The sequence below is a fragment of the Drosophila kikkawai genome, chromosome X, assembly GCF_030179895.1.
Source record: "Drosophila kikkawai strain 14028-0561.14 chromosome X, DkikHiC1v2, whole genome shotgun sequence".
NCBI lineage: Eukaryota > Metazoa > Arthropoda > Insecta > Diptera > Drosophilidae > Drosophila > Drosophila kikkawai.
Genome location: NC_091733.1, coordinates 31,167,049 through 31,193,654, shown reverse-complemented (window position 1 = coordinate 31,193,654; position 26,606 = coordinate 31,167,049). Strand labels below are relative to the sequence as shown.

Sequence of the window (26,606 nt, the reverse complement as noted above, 5' to 3'; positions counted from 1 at the left end):
TTCAAAACTGGGTTTAATGGGTATTACTAAACCCTTGCAAGTTGTCAATATTTCACTCAGAAGCCTACAAGTCAGTGAAGGAGTCATTTCCCACCCTATAAATCATATATATTCTTGATCAGCATCAACAGCCGAATCGATTTAGCCATCTAGGGAGGAAAAAAAAATTTTAGTAATTTTTTCAACATTTGATAAGGGGTTACATCATTAAAATTTGAAAAAATTTGAAAAAAAATTAAATTTTAAATTTAGTATGCAGATTTTTTAAGCTTAAAGAAACTAAGAAAACCCCGCTTTCCGAATTGAATTTAAGGCATTTTTGACTTAGTTATAGATTTTTTAAATTTTATTAATTTTATTTTTTTTTTCAAGAAATTGTACAAAATATTTGATAAGGGGTTACATTGTTAAAAACTTAATTCTTCAAAATGTCTTAACTAAAAATGCAGATTTATGAACGTAAAAAAAACTTAAAAAAAATGCAATATTTAACACAAAATTGTTTAAATGTTGTGTTATTTTATGGTATTTAATTGAATAAGCTAACTTTAGTCATTTAGCCAGAATAAATTTTTGAAAAGTGACCAGTTTTTCGCCAAATTAACCATACCCTTGCCCCTCTTAAAAACTAAAAAGAAAACAAACTGTAAATATTTTTATAATTATTTTATTTGGTAAAATATTTGATAGTTTATTTAATTGTTTATTTCATAGTTTATTTGTTATAATAAGCATTCTTTTACTGGCATTGAGCAGGAGGCACAGTTGGAGCTAGCTTTTCAGGAATTACTATTTGGGGGGAGGCACTTACAAGGGACGAGTTTACATCTATGATTTGATTTTTGAGCCTGGTAAACTCTTTTGCTAATATTATTATTTATATTTCTTGCACAGTAATCTCTCTTCTTTTTTATAAACTATAAACTATTGTGCTTTGGGCTGATTAAACGTTTAAATCTGCTAATAAAATCAACTTTATTTACAAACAAATTGCTCTTTGTGCCTCATTGTGCTTAAAATAAAGGAGAAACTGATTGCCTATAATTTATGAAAAACCCTCATAACTCGGCCAAAAATGCATGAAATTCAATTTGGAAAGCTGTTTTGAGTTGCTTTTTCTAAGCTTAACAAAACTGCATACTCAGTTTTGCTAAAATACTTACCTATAAAAATGTGAACTTTACAACTCGGCCAAAAATGCACGAAATTTAAAACTTAGTATGCAGTTTTGTTAAGCTTAGAAAAGGCAACTCAGAACAGCTTTCCAAATTGAATTTCATGCATTTTTGGCCGAGTTATGAGGGTTTTTCATAAATTATAGGCATCTCACTAACTGCCAGTGATGCTCATCTAGCTATTTTGCTAAATAGCTCATAACTCGGCCAAAAACGCATACTTACCTATAAAAATGTGAACTTTACAACTCGGCCAAAAATGCACGAAATTTAAAACTTAGTACTAATTCCAAAAAAACAACAATTGTTTTATTTTCCATGGAGAGCTAAGGTATGGTATTTACATTTTTTAGATTTTTTATTATAAATAACCTATTTATAAACCTCATTAGCTTCATTAGCTAGAACTGCAGGCCGCCAACTTAGATTAAGATTTCAAAACTGGGTTTAATGGGTATTACTAAACCCTTGCAAGTTGTCAATATTTCACTCAGAAGCCTACAAGTCAGTGAAGGAGTCATTTCCCACCCTATAAATCATATATATTCTTGATCAGCATCAACAGCCGAATCGATTTAGCCATCTAGGGAGGAAAAAAAAATTTTAGTAATTTTTTCAACATTTGATAAGGGGTTACATCATTAAAATTTGAAAAAATTTGAAAAAAAATTAAATTTTAAATTTAGTATGCAGATTTTTTAAGCTTAAAGAAACTAAGAAAACCCCGCTTTCCGAATTGAATTTAAGGCATTTTTGACTTAGTTATAGATTTTTTAAATTTTATTAATTTTATTTTTTTTTTCAAGAAATTCTACAAAATATTTGATAAGGGGTTACATTGTTAAAAACTTAATTCTTCAAAATGTCTTAACTAAAAATGCAGATTTATGAACGTAAAAAAAACTTAAAAAAAATGCAATATTTAACACAAAATTGTTTAAATGTTGTGTTATTTTATGGTATTTAATTGAATAAGCTAACTTTAGTCATTTAGCCAGAATAAATTTTTGAAAAGTGACCAGTTTTTCGCCAAATTAACCATACCCTTGCCCCTCTTAAAAACTAAAAAGAAAACAAACTGTAAATATTTTTATAATTATTTTATTTGGTAAAATATTTGATAGTTTATTTAATTGTTTATTTCATAGTTTATTTGTTATAATAAGCATTCTTTTACTGGCATTGAGCAGGAGGCACAGTTGGAGCTAGCTTTTCAGGAATTACTATTTGGGGGGAGGCACTTACAAGGGACGAGTTTACATCTATGATTTGATTTTTGAGCCTGGTAAACTCTTTTGCTAATATTATTATTTATATTTCTTGCACAGTAATCTCTCTTCTTTTTTATAAACTATAAACTATTGTGCTTTGGGCTGATTAAACGTTTAAATCTGCTAATAAAATCAACTTTATTTACAAACAAATTGCTCTTTGTGCCTCATTGTGCTTAAAATAAAGGAGAAACTGATTGCTTTTGTTTTAAATTTTACAAAAAAAGTAAGCAAAAGAATTAAATAAAGTTATAGATTTTAGCTTACACACTAAGGTGATGCTTTAAGTAAGGTAAATTGCACTTAGACTAGGCGGAAGTATACAGCTCTTTCGTTTGAGTCTGCGAGGAAATCAAAGATCTCTATATAAATTCTCTAGGAGGAGGACAGGCAACACTGGCTAAGTATGTACAGCGATCTCTTTTCCAATGTGCTTACACCTCCATGCCGCCATCGGAACGCTTGCCCTGCTTGAGCAGCGCCTCCTCGGCGGTGAGCTTGGTCTTCTCGGTGCGCGTATGCCAAACGAGCACATCCCGGCAGGCATTGGCCAGCGGCTGCAGCTTCTCCCGGGTGGTCAAATGCCGCAATATCTCGCTCTCCTGATACCCGCGCTGCACTTCGTATGAGAACAAGGCCTGCGGATTGCGTATAAACAGATCCATGCTAATGGCAAAGGCGGCCATATCGATGGGGAAGGGTCGCTCTGGCCGCCAGGCGGCATTAAAGCCAATCACCTGCTTCTGATCCTCACTGAGGTACGGCCGCTCCACCATCAAACCGCCAACGAGACCCACCGGCCAGACACCAACCCGTCCCCTTTCTATTTTCGACATTTCGGCAAATAGCTCCGTGGAATAGGAGTTGTCGTCATCCATAAAGAACACTATCGAATGGCGGTCAGTGTCGACGTTGTTGCGCAGCCAGGTGAGCGCCAGGTTGCGCTGCTCCACGCCCCGGGGCTTAATCCAGTTGGGATCCTTGCCCTGCAGCTTGAACTCGGGCGGCGTTTTGATGTTTAGCTGCGTGGAACGCTTCTCCAGGCCGGCGCGCTCTAGCAGACCGGTGACCAGGGGACTCGTGGCATTCGCATCCTCCACAATGATCCAGTGCAGGTGCGGCAGCAGCATAAACAGGTGCGATAACCTAAAAGCGAGGAGGAGGATCGAAATTGGTTCTTAAAAGAGCTCTGGGAGCACACGCTACCCTACCTGGTCAGCTCCGCCTTCTGTGCCGGTCGCGTATATGTCGGCGTCACCGCGTAGATGGTCGGCAACGTGTCCGCCTGTGCGTACATGGTCTGCAGGTAGTCCGGACCCTGGCAGGTGCGCTTTCCATTCCGGTGCACCATCATTAGGATCACCAGGAAGACTATGATCAGCACCAGCACCTGGCGCGGACGAATGCGAACCTCCGACATCGTCTGGCTGCTCTTCCTCTGCACTCTGCCAAGTCCCTAGAGCCCTAAAATGGTCAAAAATTGTTTGTTTACTTTAAAAAGCTAAGAAATTGCAGGGTAGAGTGACCGCACGCTGTTTCGTTTAGAATGGCAAATTTCGCCAGTCAATAAGCGGCTTTATCGATTATAAAATCGTTATCGCGGTTCGAGTACACGGTAAACAGTATGTTGGACACAAACCTGTTTTAGCATAGCAAATAAAATTTAATAGCGTTGAGCATATAAAACGTTGAGTATGGCATTAATTTTCATTGGAAAATATAAGGTGAGTATCTAGCGGGCAAATAAAATGTAAGGTAAGTATCTGGCGGGGTAACATTATTGCAATATAGCTAGGTGGGCATCACTGACGCTAAGTGAGATGCTATTTACTCCCAATATTGCAATATAGCTAGGTTGGCATCACTGGCAGTTAGTGAGATGCCTTTTTTCCCAATAATGCAAAATAAGTAGAGGCGCATCACTGTCGGTTATTGAGATGAGCATCACTGGTGGCAGTTTGGATATTGCCTACAACACAATTAACCGCCAAATTTAAATTTAAATTAAAATTAATGATAGGGCCCTTAACGGCCAAATTTGAATTTAAATTTAACGAAACTTGAATAAACTGTTATACTTTATGTTATACATATATACCAATTTCCTGTCGACAACAACCACTTGAGTGCAACAACAACCCCTTTACAACAACATCTCTACAGCAACCCATCCAAATTTCCGAAAATTTCTATGCAAATTGCCCGTTTCCCAAATTGGGGTAACAGGCGAACAGAAATCAGCAGCAAGCAACTGAAAACTGTTATAAACTGTTATAAAAACTCCAAGTTTCGAACCTTCTGGGAGCAAGCGTAAGCTAGCGGAGACTCAAACCTTTTGAATTCGTGCGAACGAGATACAAATAGTTTTCGCAATAGGAGTAAGTGAGAGGCGAACATAGTGTGAGTTCCCTATGTTTTTTAGGGCATATTAGTTCAGCAGGGCAGCTGAATGTAAAATTACTATTAAGCGCCGCTATATTTATATAAAATTCTGTATTGTTAAATATTATAATAAAACAACTATACAAAAAAATATATATTTAATTGGGAAAAAATATAAATACATTCAATATAACCCATTTATACGTAGTCGGTGGGAGATGTCAGCAGCAGAAAGGGTACTCGCTGGTCGTTGCAGCTTCATTAATCATGTATGATCGTGCGAACGAGACAAACATAATGTGTAATATAGGCCCCTCTCGCTCTTTGTTTCGCAGATCGTGCGAACGAGATACAAATAGTTTTCGCTATAGGAGTAAGCGAGAGGCATGCCTAGTGCGCGTTCCCCTCTTTTGGGAACCGTTACTTTAGGACAATTAATTCTGCCGGGCAGCTGCTTGCTGCAGTTTCTGCGCGCCTGGTACTCAGATCTGGGGACGGGGGAATTTAGGGGGGGAATCGGGCATACATTTTGCTGTCATTGTTGTTGTTGTCTACCAGGCGCATACCAGGCGGTCAGAATCAGCAGCAAGGCGCCCAGCAGCAAGTAAATTTTTGTGAGCTATGCTTGTATTGGTGCGCTCTTCATTTATTTTCTCTATATGTATTTGTGTATCGTTCGCTGAACGTGCGAACGAGACACAAATAGTTTTCGCTATAGGAGTAAGCGAGAGGCATGCCTAGTGTGCGTTCTCCTCTTTTGAGAACCGTTACTTTAGGACAACTAAATGGTTTGAAACTTGGGATTTTTATAACAGTTTATACCAGTTTTCAGTTGCTTGCTGCTGGTTTCTGTTCGCCTGTTACCCCAATTTGGGAAACGGGCGAATTGCATAGAAATTTTTGGAAATTTTGATGGGCTGCTGCAGGGATGTTGTTGTAAAGGGGTTGTTGTTGCAATCAAGTGGTTGATACTTTTGGTGGATACTTTTTATTTAAATTTTTCCCAAAAAATAATTTTAAAAAATAAAACAGTGCCTGTACATTAACAATAACAATAACAGTCGTCTTTATTAAGTGTAATATGATGTAGAACATGGCTGGTTTGTGGTAAAAATATATAAACTGGAGCTCACATGTATAAGCGTTGCAAGTTGGTTATATCCGTGTTGCACAAGGGGCACGAGTATCTGATGTTCAAGCAAGAACTGAGGCAATCAGAGCAAAAGACGTGGCCACAATTGGTTGCAATTGGGCACAGCAGGTCATCAATGCATATGGGGCATTTGTAGCAGAAAGGACTTTCGGGGGGGACTGCTGCCTCCTCCTCGTCGTCATCCCCAGTCAAGTCTATTATGGCTTCTGGTACAATATTATCGGCTAGGCGGCGTCGGTTCACATTCCCGGTGGACTGTGACGAGAGGAAACTCCGCCACGATGGAATCATTTTCGTTTTCGCTCTAAATTTTATAATATTATAATGACTTTGAAGGATGACTGAAAGTAAAGAGTCTAAAGAATATGGAATATAGTAGAAAATGTGAAAGTAAAATCAAATCTTCAGCGATTACTTGTAAGATTTTGCATCCCGCAATAATTATTACACTTACCTTACACCTTTTTTTTAAATAAAACTTGTTAATTTGGTTTTTAAGTTTATATATATTTATTATTATAATATATGGTGGGCTCGACTCTAGGATCGAACCCTAAAAATGAATTCTATGACACATTCGGTTATACAAATGGATTTCTTTTTAAGTTGTATTTTGTTTTTGTATATAATAATTTTTGTTTAGTTTTTGTTTTTTTGTTGTTTGTAATAATTTTTATTATAATTTTGGATTAACTAAGGGAAAAGACAGGCGACGACATGAAATGGACATTGTATATAGAATGACCATATGTATACGTAGGAATATATATATGTAGATATAGGGTTCTTTAAGACTTAAAGTTTAAGTAAATTGTCTGCCAATCTGCATATGTATATATATTTATATATATTTGTATGTGTATATAAGGGAAGTCATATCGAAACACAAACTGAAAACAAGAGAGTTGCTTGCAAGTATAAAAAATATGCTCATTCTGCTTATCCGCTTCCTTTTTATCTCTCAGATGTGTATAAAAAACTTGATCCTAAATCCACAACCTCAACCTGGCCAGCAGTATGCGTGTGTGTGTGTGTGTGTGTATTACTCTGTTTTTTCTCAGTTTTCTTAATTTTTTTTTTAGGTGGAAACAGGAAGCGGCAACAAGAGCCAAAGTTCTCATTGCTTTAACTGCGATTTAACTCTCATTATTTTGGTATGCTCGTCTCTAAATATATCTATTTATGTTTACAAAAATATATTTATATAGTAGATGTAATGTTTTCTGAAGTTTGAACAATGGTTTTCTCTCAAGACTTGTGGATTTTTCTCTTACTTTTTGGTATGTATTGAAAAAAAAGGTTGAGGCAATATTTGTATATATATTTTAATATTGTATACATATTTCTTGTAAATGGATATGTTTTTTTTCACTTTTTCACTGACTTTACTTTAACGTTTTTTATTGTTGCATGTGGTGAGGGTTTCTTCTGTTTTTGTTTTGTTCTGGAATGAATTAAAATCAGAGAAGAGTTTAAAGAAATGAAAGAATATATAGGCAGACTCAAAACTTGTTTACATTGTATAGAAAACAGGTGTTAGTTTATAATAATAATAGCTTAGGGCAGCTAAACGCACCGTGTACCGAGTGGGATATTCTCAACTGGACTTTGAATGTTCTTATATAGAAAAGTATAAAAAAAACTAAGTTCCTACTTAACTAAGGTACAAAATTGGAAACAACAAAAAGAAATAGAATATAATGTAGAAAAGAATACGGAATATCTTCACCGATTTTTGTATTTTTTTTATCATTTTTTTGGGGCTTAAGAAGCTTTTTTTAAGGCTAGGGATTAAGTAGTTGAAGTAATAACTATTACAACTATTTCATATTTTTGTAGTTTGTATTTTGTGGTTCAATTGTGGTTTATATTTAAAATATTGTATTGTTTTTCGCCTCTCTCTCTCTCTCTTACACACACTTTGCTCTCCTGTCTCTGTTTTCTTTTTATATATTCTTTTGTTTGTTAAATTTTATTTTAAATATCACGGCATTCAGCTGAGGTCTCTCTGATCTGATCTATTTCTTATGCTTATATATCTCTCGATTTTTTATTGCATTGGCATTTCACATTCTAGTTTTTTTTTGTTGTTGTGGGGTGTGTGTGTGTGTGGTAAAACATTAAAAAAAATAATTATAATTATAAAAAATGGCCGACTATTTGGACTACTTTGGAAAAGAAGCTAAATTAAGCTAGGATAGCTCGGCGGCGAAACAGAAACAAAGAAGATGAAGAGTGGAAAGGCTAGCACCAGGGGTGGTATCAAGGAATCTAGGTCTCCTCGGCGGACCGCGGACTAAAGAGCTGGCTGCAGATGCGTCGCAGCTGGAGCTGGCCACCAATTAGGCCCGCCCGTTGCATTAACTCTCACAAATTCCGCCTGCCCAGACGAATCTCTGCTCTATCCCGCTGCCGCTGCCGCCTGCTCTCCTCCTCATCCTCGTCCTCGTCCTCATCCTGATCCTCATCATCCTCGCCATCCAGTGGCACATCCACCTCGAATGGCTGACGTCCTGCAGTTCCAGCTATGCCAGCACTCTCGCTAAAGTGCATCAAATTGGTGTCCATCAGGCCACCGCCGCTGCTTCCATTCGTGAGGCTCAATGGCGGCGATGACTGCGACGGCGGTCCCTCCAGCGACAGCCGGCTGTTGGTGCTAATGCTGCTCATACTCAGTTGGTCATCGAACACATCGATGTTGACCACCGTCGAGAGTTCGCCAAATGACTGCCGTATCGGATAGTCGGTGGCTGCCTCCGTGGCCTCCAATTTCTGTGACTTGTGGTTCATCATCGGCATCGAGGTCGTGGCATTCGGATTCGAATTCGGTGTGTTGCCTTTGGTTGGAATTATATTGTTGTTGATGTTGTTGTTGTTGTTGTGCGCAGTGAGGCCGTCCAATTGATCCTTGGTGAAATAGTTGCCTAGAATTTGAGAGGGCGGGGGGAATGAATTAGAAACAAGTTCACAATCTGCTTAAATTTAAATGAAAACAAGAAAGAAAGCTAACTTTGGCCAGCCAAAGTTTGTATACCCTTGCAGGTGTAACAATTAAAATATATCATAACTAAGCCAAAAATGCATTAATTTCGATTCGGAAAGCGGTGTTATGTTAGTTTTTATGAGGTTAACAAATCTGCATACTTAGTTGGAAAAAAAAATTTAGGTCAAAAATTGAGAATTTTAATGATGTAACCCCTTATCACATTTCGCAAAAATGGCTCAAAATTTGATTTCCTCCAAACATGGCTTAAACGATTCGTATTTTAATGCTGATCAAGAATATATATGGTTTATGGGGTCGGAAATGACTCCTTCACTTAAAAAAATATTATTTTGTATTATAAAATCTGATTTTTTATATTAAAAAATATCATAACTCGGCCAAAAATGCATTAATTTTAAATCGGAAAACTGTTCTGTGTTAGTTTTTATGAGGTTAACAAATCTGCATACTTAGTTGGAAAAAAAATTTAGGTCAAAAATTGAGAATTTTAATGATGTAACCCCTTATCACATTTCGCAAAAATGGCTCAAAATTTGATTTCCTCCAAACATGGCTTAAACGATTCGTATTTTAATGCTGATCAAGAATATATATGGTTTATGGGGTCGGAAATGACTCCTTCACTTAAAAAAATATTATTTTGTATTATAAAATCTGATTTTTTATATTAAAAAATATCATAACTCGGCCAAAAATGCATTAATTTTAAATCGGAAAACTGTTCTGTGTTAGTTTTTATGAGGTTAACAAATCTGCATACTTAGTTGGAAAAAAAAATTTAGGTCAAAAATTGAGAATTTTAATGATGTAACCCCTTATCACATTTCGCAAAAATGGCTCAAAATTTGATTTCCTCCAAACATGGCTTAAACGATTCGTATTTTAATGCTGATCAAGAATATATATGGTTTATGGGGTCGGAAATGATTCCTTCACCTAGAAAAATATTATTTTGTATTATAAAATCTGATTTTTTATATTAAAAACTTCTTGATTTTTTTTTTCAATTAAAAATATCATAACTCGGCCAAAAGAGCATTAATTTTAAATCGGAAAACTGTTCTGTGCAAGATTTTCTACAGTTAATAAATCTGCATACTTCATTTAAATTTTGAAAATTAAAGTTTTTATCAAAATCAAAAATTTTAATGATGTAACCCCTTATGTTAATGCTGATCAAGAATATATATGGTTTATAGGGTCGGAAACGTCTCCTTCACACTTAAAATAAAATAATAAATATATAGTTCTTGTAAATAATGTAATATATTTTTTATTCCAATTAAAATAAGTGAAATGCAAACCATTGTAGGTGGTCTTGAAGATGATACGATATTTTTAACCCCCCCCCCCCCCTCCCCCACGAAAGATCACATTGTTGGTTGTTGTTTTTAACTAAAATTGCATTTATTTAATGATACATCATTTAATTTAATTAAATTTTAGTGTTTAGCGATTTCCCTCATTTGTCTCCTTGCCTTTTTTCATCTCTCAAACGTTAATTAAATCATAAATACTGCGAGTTACATTAAACTTTTTTTTATACGATATCTTTTTATATACAGAAAACAAATAGGATTCCTCTCTCTCTCTCTCTCTTTTTATTTTACTTTTTACAATCTTTAAATAAACATAGAAAACGGAATAAAAGTGTTTGTAAGTTCCTACAGGAGACCGTTTTTAATATTAAAAAAAAAAAAAATCAATAAATAAACAAACATAAAAACGAAATAGATAAATGTGAGTAGAAAGGAAAAAAAAAAAAAAACTTGAACGATTTACAGAGAAAACTTAACGAAAGCAAAGCCTAGAAACAAGTTGAAACAAGTTGTGACATTTGGACAGTTTAGTGATCGATAATTAATCGATATTGAATCGATTCCTATTAGTTTTTTAGTTGTAGTTTATTTATTTGTTTTGAATTGCTTGCAAAAATCACACGCAGTTGGGTAATCAGGCAGGAAAAACTCTGATATCTAGCTTCTCCCAAAGAGGTTATTTCCTTGTTTGTTAATTATGATTTTAAATTGAATTGAACGCCCATATGGAGCTGCATACTACATTATCTTCTTGTTGTATATATATTAAACGCAATTGAGTGTTTTTTCCAACCGAGTGTCCTGGGTGTTTGTGTGTTTTTACCATTTCTAGCGCCTTTTACAATTTTTGTATGTACAATTTTGGAGAGCATTAAGTTAATCTCGTGTCTGTGTAATATAAATATATATCCTTTTATCTATATATAATGTGTGTATATATAGAGTGTATAATTTATAGAAACGTATAGCTAACAATATATAACTTTGCACTTAAAAGTTTGGTTAGTAATTTAAATTTGTTTTTTGTGTGTTTTTTCCTCATTTTAATGTTTTTTCTTTTGGTTTTTCACGCGTTTTTGTTTTGTTTTTTTTTTTTATCGTTTAAGTTTTCGTTTTTGTTTCAATTTAAATTATGCACTAAAACTAGAATTTCCTTTTTACTTTCCGATCTCTTCGATAAATCACAATTATTATTATTTTAATTCTTTTTTTTTGCAGTGTTTTGTGTGTTTTTGCGTTTTATGGTTTTTTGCTTTTGTTTTCTGGTTTTTGCTGAAATATGAATTAAGCTAGAATCTGTCGTGGTTGTCTGTTCCTGGCGGGGATGTCCCTCACACCGAAATATATATGAATATGGATCTTCCTGCTCCTCCTCCTCCGCCTCCTCCTTCTCCTCCTTCTCTATGTTTTCTCTCTGTGTTTGCTGCTCTTCTACTTTGCCTGCTGCCGCTGCTGAACCTGCTCCTGATCCTGCTCCTGCTTCAGTATGGGCTTGGTTTGGGAGGAATCGAACCCTGGGCTTCGTCCTGCCCGCTCCACTGGCTCACCAGACTCTCCTGGCTCTCTTAACTCTCCCGGAACCCGGTCCGACCCGGATGACTGCTGTAGGGCATGGGCAGTGGGTGCACTGCCGCCGGTGGATTGGACCACCCGATTGGCGGCGTACAGGTGCCACAGCACCACAAGGCTAAAGACGCACAGCAAACAAATCGCTAATTCTTATCTCTTGCGTCGCTTTGTCTTCTTCTTTGTGGCACTCGGCGGGCTTGTCACGCCCACCGAGGTGACGCCGCCACCGCCTCCGACACCAACGGCACCGCCTCCCTCGGCATTGGTCAGGCTGGAGGAGGCGGCAGCATTGCCAGCACCACTAGAACCCATAACTCCGCCGGAAGCGCTGCTCGAAGACAAGCCCAAGCCCAGGCCCAGACCCGTGCTATCCGTATGTAGCGTCGTCTCCACGCTGCTCTCCTCCGCCGAGGATGTGGACGACGAGGTGGCCGCCTCAATGGCCGCTATAAGATTGATCTTGTGCTCCAGCTTCTTGGTCTTGAGCTTGTGCGGCGCGGCACTGCTGCCGGATGAGGATTGCTGGCCGTAGGTCAGATTGTCATCGGATGTGGTGGCCGGCACGGGTCCCTCGCTGTCGGTGGTAACAGTTAGGGCCGCAGCACCGCTGCTGCCAAAATGCAGCAGATCCTCGGGCAGTGATTGCTCCGGCTCCTCAAGCTTCCCCAAACCCAGCTCCAGTTCCAGTCCGAGTTCCTTTTCCCGCTCATCATCCTCATCGTCGTCATCGCCGCCCGAGAGGGTCTTGGCCAGCTTCTGCATCTCCACTTGGGAATCGCACATGCTGATGCTGATCAGCGGACGCAGCTCCTCGTCATCTGGCTCCCGTTCGCGGTCCCGCTGCTGCTGCTGCAGCTGGAGCTGCTTCAGTCGCTTGTGCTTCTTGCTGAGCTTCTTGGCGGGCCCCTCCATGATGACAATCTCCTCGGAACCGGACGAGTTGTTCGATGTCGAGGTGGACTTTTGCAGGGATGACGTTGAAATCGCTTCCAGGGGTAGGTAACTCTGCTCCTCCGTCTCTGGTTCCTCTAGTTCTGGTTGTGCCTCTGCCTCGGCCTCGGCCTCGGCCTCTGCCCTCAGCCGATCCTGCTCGTTCTCATAGTGCAGGGAACCGCAGAGCGCCAGGATCAGGTTCTGTTCGGTAAAGCCACGCGGTGGTGGCGATATCCGCCTCGGTATCGCCGCACTCTCCTGCAGTGGGCTCTCGAAATTGATGAGACTCAGCTGGTTGGGCTCCACATCCCTCTGCGACTTGGCCACCTCCTGGACTTCGAGTGGCTCCAGGGCTGGCAGCGGTGGCAACTCCTCCAGCGGCTTCAGGCCGCTGAGAAAGTCCTCAAAGTTGTCCTTGACCGAGGAGGAGGAGGAGGAGGAGCGTGGTGTCGACTTTGGCTCCTCTTTCGGGGGCGTAATCAAGCCGGGCAGCAGTTTCTCATCCCGCTTCTTCTCCGGACTCGACTTGCCCAGGCTAGGATAGTCCTGGACAGTAGCAGAGAGCTTGGGAGTTGCTGTGGCCTCGGTGACAATCTTCCAGGGACTGGGAATCGGAGGTGTTGCTGCTGCTGGTTGTGATTCCTCCACCACTTTCACCACATAGCTAATGGGAAGAGGAGTGACCACCGATGAGGCTGACTTCTCCAGGGGTTTCTCCTTTGCCAGCGGCTTCTCCTTTTCGAGGGATTTCTCGCTTGGTTTCTCTTTTTCTGTGGATTTTACCCTCTCAATGGATTTCAATTTCTCTAGAGGTTTCTCCTTCTCCAAAGGATTCTCCTTCTCCTGGGATTTCTTCTCCTTCTCCAAAGGTTTCTCCTTCTCCAAAGGCTTCTCCTTCTCCAATGACTTCTTCTCCTTCTCCAAAGACTTCTTCTCCTTCTCCAAAGGTTTGTCCTTCTCCAGAGGCTTCTCCTTCTCCTGGGACTTTTCCTTTTCCGGCTCTGGTTTCTCCTTCTCCTGAAGGGACTTCTCCTTCAACTCCTTTTTCTCTTTTTTAACGTTGTCCACTGGAGCTAGAATTTTAATTTCTTCCTTGGCAGGAGTTTCACTCTTCTTTCTGGGCACCTCCTTGGCCTCCTTAACCTCCTGACTCTTGGTCTCGCCACTTTTCTTGCCAATCGTCGTCTCTGGTTTTGCCTTCTTTGAGCTCTCGCTGACCTTTTTCTTTGTGTCATCGGAGAAGGCCTCTTCTGCTTTGGGAAGCATCTTTACCGTGACCACAGGATCCTCGACCAGCTTCACTTGCTTGAGAACCTTTTCGGGCTTTTCTTTCGTAAGTTTTTCTATAGGCAGCTTTTCCTGCAACTCCTCCTCATCCTCCTCATCCTGCTCCTCCTCATCGTCCGCATTTGTGGTGCTCATCTCCACATGCAGGCTCAAGCCCTGGGCACTGGCACTGCTCACCATAACAGCGGCAATGCTGCGCTTGTTGGCCAGCAAGCTATCGGCATGATCTGATTCCAGATCGGAATCCAGCGGCTGCTCTGTCTCAAGTTCGGGTTCTGGCTCAGGCTCAGGCTCAGGCTCCATCTCCGGCTCCATCTCTGGCTCTGAACTCCTTGGCTTCTCCGCTAGAATCGTGGCTCTCCCGCTGGCCTTTGGCTGCTTGTTGCTGCCACCACCCTTGGTCTTCTTGGCAGATGATTTGCTGGAAGCGGGAACGGCCTCGTCCTCCGAGGTGCAACTCCCACTCTTCTGGCTGGCAGTTTTATTGTTATTGTTGTTGCCCTTTGGCTTGTTGAGATGCGACAACTCGGCGAATCTCTGGGCTTGAGCTGCATCCTCGGCAGCGGCCAAAGAGCGGAGAGACTTTTGTTGCTGCTGTTGTTGCTGCTGCTGCTTTTGTTGCTGCTGCTGCTGCTGCGCCTTGTGCGTTTGCTTCTGCGACTTTTGCTTCTCCTTCTGAACCAACACCTCATCCACTTCCTTGGCAATCACTGGAACAATCAGCTTATTGGCCAACACCACCGGTGGCTGGCAATTGGCCGCCTGCTCTGGATTATCATCCCGATCCCGATTGCGTTGTAGCAACTTTTGACGTTCAGTGGGATCATTACAAAATATGGCCACCACCGGACGGAAGAGGGCCTCGTCACAGTTCTCATGGATCACGGTATCCTCGGCGGCCAGCTGGCCCACCACCTCGTCCAGCATATCCGTTTGCAGTTCGCCCGAGATGCCCGCATTGAGATCGGTGACCGTTCCCAGGGGATTCACCATTTTCTCCACTCGCGAGTAGCTGCAAATGTTGGGCAAAACAGAGGCCAGAGCGGAAATCGTTGATGAGCCAGAGTCCAAGTGCTGGGTGGTGGTCTCCTCCGCATCCTCCGATTCGTCCAGCTCGTTGAGGCTCTCGTGCTCGGCGAGGGCATCGTAATAGCAGGCATTATCACAGGTCGCCGTTGTTGTTGTCGCCGCTGCCTCCAAGGAAGCTAGCGGCGCAGCAGCAGGATCTCCGCAGGAAGCAGGAGCCTGGTGATCTGCTTCGAAGATAGAGGCGAAGGCGGACGGGTCAACAAACGGTGGGCGGAACACAGAGCGGAGAATAAACGAGAAATAGAAGAAGAAGAGAAAACAAATTATGAGAAAAGCGCATTTGATGTTTTCTTTGTTTTTCGTCAAAAAACAAAAAGCCAAAAGCGAATTTTTTTGGGATCTTGATTCGAAATTCGAAATTGTTTAATTTTTGGCAATACATTTTCATATTTGATTTTTGTTGTCTTTTGTTTTTATTGTTTTTATTGTTTTTTTTTTCTCTCTGTAAACTTGTTTTTTTTTTTATATTATAATTATAAAAAAAAACTATATTTTGAAGCAGTTGATCGATCGAAAAGAAAGCGGAAAACACTTAAAAAACAAATAAAAGAAAAATCGAACGTGAAACAGAAAATAAATAAATAAACTTTTTAAAAAACGAAAACGATACTTTGAAACTCTTATTTTTTTTTTAGTGTGAAAAAGATTAACGAAAAGAAATTAAAGTTAAGAAAATAGCGTGACAAGACACGATGTTTTTTTTTTTTAATTTTAATTTTCATTACATTTGAATTATGCTTTTTTGTTTGGGAAATAAACGTAAGAAACTGGAGAATTTGGTATACTTGTGATTATATATTTTTGAATAACGTTCTTGAAACTTAAATGGCTTTGGCTTTTTATTAGAAGATTCATGTAGATTCATGTGCTCTTTCCTCTCAATCGTTCTCTTTCTCTCTCGCTCTCGTTCTCTCTCCCATCTCACCATCTCACTCGCCCTCAGTCACTCAACAAAGGCTATCTCACTCGCACGTGCAATGATACTTTTACGCAGAAGAATTGCTTTGTTTTTTTTTTTGTTATTTTTATAAACTAAAAGTGTATGAAACAAATCACAAGAGACGGGGGACAAACAAAGAAGGAACCCGTAGAAGAAAGTCTTGCAGAAGAATGGGAAGAGGGTAGCATCAATAATTAAGATTCCTTACTCCAAGGATTTGTGGTGAAAAGGGTTTAGGGTATGGTAAGCAGTGTAAGCCAGAGGTAAATCGTGGTGAAAAGCCTTCTACCAGGAAAAACCAGGCTAGATATCAAGATCAATCAGATTAACCCGATGAAATTCCTTAGATAATGGTGAAAAAGCTAGCTGTGGTGTTGGAGAAGAATTTAATTTGGGGTGGGGGGCTTCCTAGGGGTTATATCTGCTGTGTCAAAAATGTTGTTAGCTTAAATTTAGTTGCATTAAAATAGAAATAGATTCACAAAAAACACCAAAGAAAATTTTGTTGTTAGGTTTTGCTTAAGCGATGAAAAAAAACAAGGAAGAAAAGTTCAACAACAACTGAAGGTTCAAAAAAAACACCAACACACCACAATAACACACACACACACACACACAGAGAGAGTGGGGAAAGTGAAATGGTAGAGAAATGGAGTTTTATGAAAGAATCATGCAAAAGTGAAAGTGAGAGGAGGGATATTACATCATAATCATCAGCAGTATCAATATCATATTTGATTTTGATCATCATTATCTCAACAACCAACAACCAATGCCAATTTCGTGGTGTTTCATAATCAACATTAAAATATATAGCCTTTTTTTTCTATACTTTTCACCAAAAAATATTTGGAATTAAACATTTTCGTTTTAAAAGCATTTGAACTTAAAAAACATAAGAAATTTATATGTATTCGTATTTGTATTTGTATTTCTATTGCATGTATGTGTGTTTCCAAAACAAAAACAAAAAATAAACATTAAATCAAATCAAAAGAAAAACAATAAACAAATGTTTTAAGGAGAGTAAACAATTCATTAAATAAAAGAGAATTGTAAAGACATCGAAGAAATCTAGTTAGCCAGAGACATTGATGTCCTCCACATGACCCCAACCAGGAGGACATCAACACTCGCTGCTAGCTAGCATTCAAGTGATCTTGCACAACATGCGATATCGAAGGACTCTCGACTAAATTTGACTATGGATCTCCACTTACCCGTTGTCTCACGCCTTGCCGCCGCCGTCGAAGGCGATTCACGCATGGCATCCGCCAGATCCTCCTTGAGACGAGTGTCCCCATGCCCATAGTCCGAGTCCAAGTGGCCATGCCGGAAGCGATCCATCAACTTGGGACTCTGCTCTATGCTGCCTATTATCGGGGTAGAAAATGGTTGAGTCTCCCTAGCTCCTAGTCCCCCTTTAGGCTTCACTTACTGTACGATCCCGATTCGATGAGCACTGGTACTCCGGTGCCACTGCGACCGGTGGTGATTCCCGACGAGCCCCCGCCGATGCCAGCTCCTCCCACCGAGGTGGCTGCATTCAGGGGCATATTCAAAGGACTGGAGCGATCCTTGATGGCCGGTCCCAAAGCTGATGCATTAGCTGCCGTCGAGGGCAGAGTGGTGGTCGAAGTCTTGGTGACGCCAATCTCCACTGCCTCGGCATCCACATGGTTCAGATTGGAACTGAGGAAACGGAAACATAAACTTGTATATATTCCAATCAGACTCGATCCTGAAGCCATTTACTTACCCGCTGGGCGTATTATAGTTCTTGAAGACAAACTGCGGCCCCATCCACAAGCGACGATGAGGACCCGCATGCGTTATGATCTCCACCTGGGCCAGCCAGCTCTCGGCCCGCTCGTCCGGCTCGTCAAATTGATGGGCACTGTCCAGCAGCAGGCTGGCATGGCGATCCTTGATCAGCCAATTGTCCAGCCCCAGCGGTGGTATGATTTCTTGAGATCCATCCTTGCGCCGCCCCAGATTCCACTGGGCGCGTGCCTCCACCTCCAGCTCGATGGGCGTGTCATCACATATCTTCTCTTTGGCAACATCTGTAATCGAGGGGAAAACGGAATGTGTTAGCTGGAGATGCAGTAGACCAGGACATGGCCATCACTCACTTGAGGCCAGCTTCGTGTCCAAATCATACTGGATCAACGCCCCGTGGCCGGCCATTACGAAGAGCGAGTCGACCGCCTTGCGCTGGACGCGATGCGGCTGCTCTCGTGTTGCCATCGGTGGCTCCAGTAGCCAAGATCTTGACTTGGCAAAGATGGAGCAAACGCTCAGCGGCTTCCCACTGTCATCCGACAGCGAGGACAGACGCTGTCGCTGCCGATGGCTATGGCTGCCACTTGGGCCTCCATGAATGCCGGAATTTATTCCAACTCCCATGCTGCCAACGCCACCACCGCCACCGCCACTGCCGCCTCCTCCTCCTCCAACGCCCGAGCCCAAACCCGCTGATCCTGGCGGTGATCCCAATGTGAAAGGCTGCCGCAGCTGAGCCAGCGGCTGCACCACCGCCGGCCTGGGATATGGCGGCAATGTGGGATTATGGTACGGCTGCAGCGACTGCACAAACGTCGTGCTCTCCGAGTGCGAAATCGGTGAGCTGGAGCGACCATCCGCTCCTAAGCCGGCGCTCCTATGGAACCTGGACAGCTTGTTGACCACATGCAGCGAGGTGTGCGTGCGCACGCCCATGGCCCCGCCATAGGGCGTTATGGGGAAGACGTGGGTAGTGCCACGCAGCGTGGAGACGGCCACCCAGCGTGAGTCCAGCGAGAAGGCAATGTGCTGCACTTTGGCGCTGGTATCGCCTCGATGCAGCACATACAGATGATGCACGGCGGCCAGGCTGGGGCCCACGGGATGCGGTTGGACGCGGAACACATGGAAATCATGGCCACGCCGATCGGCGGTGAGCAGCAGCATACCGGAGCTGTCAAACTCCATGGCCACCAGTGCCTCGCTGTGGGCCACAAAGTGGGCAACAATCGGATCACCGGCTGCCTGTGAGCCGCCCGTTGCACTCAGCGGTGTGCCCGACGTGGGGCTATAGTCCTTTACCGGATGCTGTGGGCAAAGGATATTTGTCAGTTGGGTGACAAAATCCCGGGAACTGGAAACTCACCTTCACATCGATGATGGTTACCACGCCCGACTGCTTGGCATCCGGGCCGCCGCTGGCCGAATCGAAGCTGCTGCTCTTGGAGCTGGCACCGCTGCCGGCGGTGGTGCCACCAGTCAATCCGGCGGCCACCTGCTCGCCCAGCTCGCGCAGCCCCTTGCCCAGGGACTTGGCCGCATTGAGCACTGTTGCCGTATAGCTGGGTACACCCTCGCCGTCGCATCCGCCGCCGCTGCGCTTGGAGTGCAACAGCTTGTGCTCCGCGTATGCCAGCCAGCGTGGGCCAAGGGCAATGGGATTGGGATTAATCCTGCAAGCATAAATCAGTAGTTTTTTGCTTTGGGAATCAACCCAAGGACAAGGACAAGGTAAGTACTCACCCCGGACTGGGATAGCAGGTGGTGATGGTTAGACGGTCCTCCAGTGTCCTGGCATCGAAGACGGCTATCCGTTCGTGGAACGTAATGACCACCGCCGATCTATTCGCCTGAATGTCCAGCACGGCGTTCTTGAACTTGATCGTCTTGACCTGGACGCCCGTTTTCAGTGACAGAAAGTTAACGGCACTGAATTGGGCAGCTGCCGAAACGGCGCCACTGCCGCCGCCTCCAATCCCACCACCGGAGCCACCGACTGTGCTGATGCCGCCGCCTCCGCCCATGCCCGAATTACCCGCAAGGAGGCCACTGGACGCTGCACTGCCACCATCGACAAGAGCCACCAGGGGACGCTTCTCCGCGAAGGCATCGACGGGCTCATCTGCCCGGCCGTTCTCGTCCAGAGCTGCTGCCGTCGCCGGTGTGGGCAGCACTCGGAGGGCAGTGACGACGCCATGGCGCCACGATAGCACCTCAACTGCCTCACCGTTGGCGGGAATGGCCCACACCTGGACGCCCAGTCCGTAGCCGAGAATCAGAAGCAGCGGTGGCGCCGCATTTCCCTCCAGCTCCCAATCGTCGCCGAAACGTGGATCGCTGACATCCGCACATGTCTCGAATCGGGCCCAGGTGATGGTGTCCTTGGGATCCTGAACCGGCTGATTGGCCAAGGTCACATCGTTGATGAATCCGATGGCCGAGTCCAGAATGGAGCGGTCCGACACTGTCTGCGGCGGCACAATGGCGGGCAGCGTGCCCGTTCGCGAGCCGGAACCGGAAACATGACCGTGACTGGAACCGGAACCCGATCCGGAGACGGAGGACCCCGGTCCAAGGCCGGAACCGACCACGCCGGTGGGATGGCGGCGAGGCGAGTCCGCGGACATGATGCGGCGGCGGTTGCTGGGCGGTTAGCTCCTGAATCGCTCCTCTCTAGCTGCTACCACAGCTGCTGCCAATGATGCAGTGCCTCCACACTGGAGGGCAGGGAGGGCTGGCAGTGGGTGTGTGTGTTTGTGTATATGGGGGGGGCGGGAGTAGGTTGGTTGGCAGTCTTGCTGTTCTAGCTGTTCTAGCTCTCCCGGAGACACTGCGTCTGGGATCGAATCTGTCGCCTCTTTTTCTCCGCTTTCGCCGCTCTTTCGCTTTGTTGTCAACTGCAAATAGAAAGCAAAGAGAGAGAGTAAATAAACAAATTGATCTATCACACACACACACGCAATACGTTCTCTCGTGTTCTCTCTGTTGGCTCTCCTTGTAAGCAATTGGGGTGGACCCTGATTACAAAAAATGTGTATATAAATTATTACAGTACCCCTTTAACAAGCTTTCACGGAACGAACATAATACTACGCAGTGTGTCGAGTCATTTTTAATATCTTGACAAAAACAAAAAAAATATCTTGCCGAGCATGGTGAAATTTGAACTGTGAGGTCATAACATGAACCTGCGATTAACATCACATGATGAAAATAAGCCCAAGTTCCTACATTTGAGAAAGTAACCAATACAACAAATCCAAACACAAGTCCAATCATGCCAGCTGTTATTTAAGATTCCACAAAGGTCCACCCTAATGCGCACATTTCATAGTTTCCTTTGGTCATTCCATTTCGTTCCGTTTTGTTTTCCCTTTGTCTCAATCAAACTGCTTTAATCTTTGCACGGAGCCACCCCCCACTGCCTGCCTCTGCCCCAACGCCACCCCTTCCGCCTCGACCTCCTTACTTCTCTTACCAATTTATTAGCGAATTACGTGTATTTTCAGCTTTGCATTTATTTTTATTTGATTTTTTTTGCATTACTTTCTCGGTTGTGCCCCTGTTTCTTTTGTCAATTTCAGTTTCATGGGACGTAAATTAAGTGCAATAAAACAACAGTAGCACCAAATAATGCTTACAAATTGAACGTAACAATCAACGCAAAAATAAAACAATATTTGTTATTGTTTTCCTTTTTTTTCACTTTTTGTATTGCAAAGCCAAAAGAAAACGAAAAACAAACTTCAAACAACAACAATAAAAACCTCAAAGTCACGCAGAAATCATCAGGCCATTTGTTTTAGCATTAGCTTTTTGTTTTTGCCTTCTTTTTGTGGTTGCTATTCGCCAGCAGCAAACGGAGGGCACAGCAGAATGCAATATGCAAGTACAGAGGCTAGCAATCAGTTGTTTTTTTTATGCGGCCGTTTAGGCCATTTTCTTCTCCTTCTTCCAAGTCCTCTTAAAAGGCAAGATAATACCAAAGCAACAGTTGTCCGGCTAAAGAAAAAGAAATACATTCCCACAAATGTATTGGTTATTTTAAAACCCATCGGAGATACTACATATGATAGAATTAATTACAAAAGATACAAATGTATCTCAGTCAATTGATGACTTATAATGCATTAACTGAAAATAAACTATTAAATAATTATAGAAAATACAGAAAAATAAAGACACACACACAAATGAACTTGCTTATATTTTAACCCATCAAAGATACTACAAATGATAAAAGATACAAATGTATCTTAAACAATAGATGACTTATAATGCATTAACTGAAAATAAACTATTAAATAATTGTAGCGAATAATAAAACGGAGTGATCCCTTTTAACGTTTGGATTTACAATTTAAGAACTAGTTAATATCTTTAAATTTAAAAAGCTGCCCAAAATCAGACTGAATGGACAGACTTTATGGTATGCCCTTTAGAAACATTTATTATTTGTTTCTTTTACATTAAAATTTAAAGGACAACCTATCAATGATTACTAAAGTTTCGATTTGTTGCAAATGCATTTTGCGAAACTTTTCCACGTGCGATGGCAATTGATTATATTTCACCACACAAGTCCCATTTTTATATAGATAGAAATGAGGTAATTAACAAGCACGATTATATATATATGTACGTATCTATGCACACATAGTATAAGCACATGGAATTGCAATTGGCAGATGATAAGACACGAAGTCGTGCAGTAAAGGCGTAATGATTCAATTAAACGCTAGTAAAAAATGCCAAATACTAGTTAAAAATTTTTGCAAGTGGAAACCACTTAAGAGAACTTAAAATTCCTAAGACAATATTGTGAGGGGGGGTTAATAATCAGGGAGGGCTTAAAGGTTAAGCCTAAAAACGGTATCACAAAGCAGAAGGCGGAAGGGGGAGAAGGCGAAGGTGGGAGGAGTGCATATGCATACGCTGCATTCCTCAATTGGCTTGACACACGCGCAACAAAAACAAAAACAAAACCTATATCAACAAGCAATGTCACACACACACCCACAACGACTGCTGGTGCGCGAGCAAGAGAGTTCCATCTTCCGCCCCCTCAGAACCCCACTTGCCCCCAGTGCCAGTGCCTCTATTTCGCTCTCACCTTATGCGACATCAGTAACGCATTTGTCTTTGTTTAGCAATAGGCAACCCAAATGGCATAAATTCACCATTCACTGGTGGGAGTGCAACAAAGACAGAAAGGTTGAGAGAAAGAGCACCACCCCAATGTTACAGTCAAGCTTTGTGTATGTTATATTAACTAAACATCAAAATTATAGGTCATACAGATGCCTTTACGAAAAATAAATACAAAAGGTATATGCTAAGAGTAAACTATAATGAAAATATTTAGCTAAATTAATAAATAATATGAACTTGTCGTCCCCTATACTTTGCGCTATATTCGCTTTATCAAGTAGCCACTGTGGCAGTTACCAGCTGGCCTCTCACTGGTTTACACGTATCCTTGACACTCGATCAATTCCAGAACAAGTTCAAATGAGAACTCGGCCAACGCATGAACAAGACGAAGCTCAAGTTCGCTGCAATTTCTTTATGCAACGATGAGAGGAACCAGGGGGGCAGAAGAATCACACATACGTAGATAAAAGAGAGACCCCAAAATAGAGTGCACATGTGTGTGTGTGTTTTGTCTGTTCAGTGCTGAGCTGCTTTTTGTTGTTGGGGCTCCCATTGTTTATGCTGGCCATTGCCAAAAGACACTTGACCAAAAAAAATTATTTTTTTTTTTTATTTGTTTCCCATCTTTTTCGGCACAACAATAGCTCACACACGAGTTCACGCTGCGAACAGGTGTTACTCAAAATACACAGACACACAGAGCTTGAGTGTCAGACATGCAATTTCATAAAGAAAATAAAATTAAATAAATAAAAGTGTTTTAGGTCGTGATATAGCGTATCGACGAAGCGGATTCTATAAAGCACAGGTTCATCAACCCACACACAGCTGATTATTCTCTGGCTTGATTACGGCCGAATAATAATTTTCTATTGAGGTTTCCAGATTGAGAAACACTTTCCACATAGTATCAATCACACCCCCCGAAACAAACACAGCCGCAAGTGATAAGACAGTCGCGACCCATCCCCCAACCTCTGGCAGTCCTTGGGAGCAAACAAAGGAACCCCTCGGTTCTCAGGTTTTTTACGTTATAGATCAAAATAGAACGTAAATATCGTTAAAAACAATATTTATTTTGTTTACTGACTTTTCAGACAATGGTTGGTTCGATGTAAAATATTTCGACTGTAGTGCTGACAAGGGGGAATGAATTTTTCACATTTTTTTTTCTTAATGTTTTCATTCGGTTCTTGTTTCTGCTTATTGTCAATGCACCCACCGCCGCCTCCCACTCGCCCAAACATTCCCCCGCCCCTCTTACAATCGAACCGCAAGTTGGCAAATTTTTTGGCAAACATTTCTATTAGGTAAAATCAGAAAATGGGAGTGATTGGGGGGAGGGGGCAATGCCACTTTTGATGTACATTTTAATTTGTAAATGAATCCAACACAATTTGTGTCATCCAAATATTTTTGTGTTATTTTTTGATTATTCGACGGACGTCGTTGTTGTTGCTTTTGCATACATTTGGAAAACAAAGAGCCAAAACTCGCAGCAATTATCAAAATATGTACAGAAGTCGGAGAGCGAGAGAGCCAGTGAAAGAGAGGCCAAAATGAAAACAAAAATCTAACACAGATACAATAGAATGCACACAAATGCATGGGGAGCAACTCAGCTGCAACGAAATTTTGTTGTTGTCCTCTCTCGCACACTTACAGCATCGTACAGTGGTAAGAGCTTTAATAAACGTAACTCAAATATCATGCATTAAAACCATTAAATTAAATTTACGTCCATTTTTTGACCGCTTTGATGTAAATTGTAAACTCAACAAGAGCATTTTCACTATAATAAAACGAATTTTTAGTCACTTTTTCTCTGCCCACTCCACTGTGCTTAATGTGTTCACTATCAGTTCGTTCCATTTAGTTTCAGTCCGTTTCCACCGTTTTGTTGTTGCCCATCTAATGCGCACATACACGTACATATAGATTGTGTTGGCCTGTGTGCGTGAGAAGAGGGGGCGAGTGAGGGAGAGTGAGCGAATGTAGCTGTGTGATTTTTTTCCCCCTTCATTGTTTGTGTTTTGAAATAATATTTTTTCGCGTCACAGGCCAAAACAAAATTTCCACTACTTTTGACATTTAAATAACAGCAAATGTTCCTGCTCTCTTGCCCTCTGTCTCTCACTCTCCCTCTGTCCAAAGCTTCTTTTCCGTTCTCTTGCTCTATTCTTTGGCTCTTTGTTTGCACAATTTACACGTCTGTGATTTCGACAGAGAAACAATAAACAAATAGTTGCATAAATGGAGGTTGTTTTTTGCATTTTTTTTTTTTTACCTAAGTTCCATCATATGATTTCGATTCCTTAAATACACGATTTTCAATTTTTTTGCGCGTCAAACAAAAACAACTGCTAGAAGAGGAAGAACTTACCACTTGCGTTGTTGTTTCTGTTTCTGTTCCGTTGGTTGAATCAGCCAGCAGCTGAAGCACAACAACAGCAACAAATGCCACTCGTTCCTGTTATTCCTCGCGTTCCACTTCTCACTCGTTCCGCAGAGCGCGCGCAAAAACAACAACACAAACAAAAATCATATGTTTTCAGCTGCTGCTCTCTCGATTACACTCTCGTTCTCTGTGGCTTTTGTTTTTGTTTTCTGCTTTTGCCTTTGTTGATTTCCTTTTTGGTGTTGCTTTTGTTGGAGCCTCTCTTGTATTATTATTTGTATTATTTATATTATTTCTGTTCTGTTTCGTTGCAGGCGGCAGCAGCAGCAACAATCTCAAAACTGCGTTTTGCTTTTCCCTCTTATTCTCCTCTTGCCTCTTCTGTTTTCTACGCCTTCTTTCTTTCCGTCTTTGCCACGCCCTCCGATTGGAGTGTTCTGGACTTAATTCTCAGCTTTTCTACGCCTTTTCGAACTCCCCTTCTTCAAGTTAAAAAACTTGAGTTTTTGTTTGAAAATTGTCGAGAGAAAAATGATGTCGAAAATCTCTTTTCGCTGCCACTGCCGCCCTATTGCTGGCTCGCTCGCTCGTACACTCGAACGCCAGCACAACGGACACACACACTCACGCACACACCACCAATACAGACAGACTGCGTCGTACGTTTTATTTTTCTATTTTTCGTTTCGTTTCGTTTCTTTTCGTTTTTCGTTTACGATTTTTGTTGCTACTGCTGTTGTTATTGTTATTGTTGCTTCACAAAAATTAACTGCGACATTAAAGTGGCCAAATGATCTTGTTTATTTGTTGTATTTTGATTTGCTTTCTTAATACGCCCGTTAAAACTTATATCGATTAAGAATAACGGATTTATGCGTCGCAACAAACAAAAAAAAAATTATCCCAGAGAGACGAAGACGACTGTTTGTTGCCAATAAAACGTAACAAAAAAAAACTGGTACTAGCTAGACTGGGTGGCTGGCTAGCGGGCGTTTCGGTTATTTTTGTGTAATCGTTCAGCGGACACTTAGTATTATTAATTGTTATTATTTTGGTTGCTGCGCTATTTCTGTTTCTGTCTGTTTTTTTTCTAGGGATGTGAAAATACATCAAAATATCAATATATCGATATATATATTTATGT

At 41.7% G+C, this 26,606-nt stretch overlaps 2 protein-coding genes across 3 annotated transcripts; both read right to left on the bottom strand.

Moving 5' to 3' along the window:
• Positions 1–2,260: 2,260 nt before the first annotated feature.
• GlcAT-I (Glucuronyltransferase I) lies at positions 2,261–3,980 on the bottom strand. The gene is made up of 2 exons (XM_017175357.2): positions 3,658–3,980; positions 2,261–3,592 (listed from the first exon to the last, which is right to left on the bottom strand). Exons 1-2 carry the CDS (start codon positions 3,864–3,866, stop codon positions 2,881–2,883), a joined length of 921 nt encoding a protein of 306 aa, XP_017030846.1. The 5' UTR covers positions 3,867–3,980; the 3' UTR covers positions 2,261–2,880.
• A 2,510-nt stretch (positions 3,981–6,490) lies between these two features.
• rudhira lies at positions 6,491–26,546 on the bottom strand. 2 transcript variants are annotated; one of them, XM_017175317.3, is made up of 8 exons: positions 25,448–26,546; positions 19,654–20,807; positions 19,277–19,583; positions 18,261–19,218; positions 17,885–18,191; positions 17,564–17,817; positions 17,346–17,498; positions 6,491–8,905 (listed from the first exon to the last, which is right to left on the bottom strand). In XM_017175317.3, the coding sequence occupies exons 2-8, from the start codon at positions 20,535–20,537 to the stop codon at positions 8,349–8,351; spliced, it is 3,420 nt and encodes a 1,139-aa protein (XP_017030806.1). In that variant the 5' UTR covers positions 20,538–20,807; positions 25,448–26,546; the 3' UTR covers positions 6,491–8,348. The 2 variants fall into 2 exon arrangements, with proteins under 2 accessions (XP_017030806.1, XP_017030804.1); XM_017175315.3 differs by lacking the exon at positions 6,491–8,905 and adding an exon at positions 10,364–15,352.
• Positions 26,547–26,606: the final 60 nt, after the last annotated feature.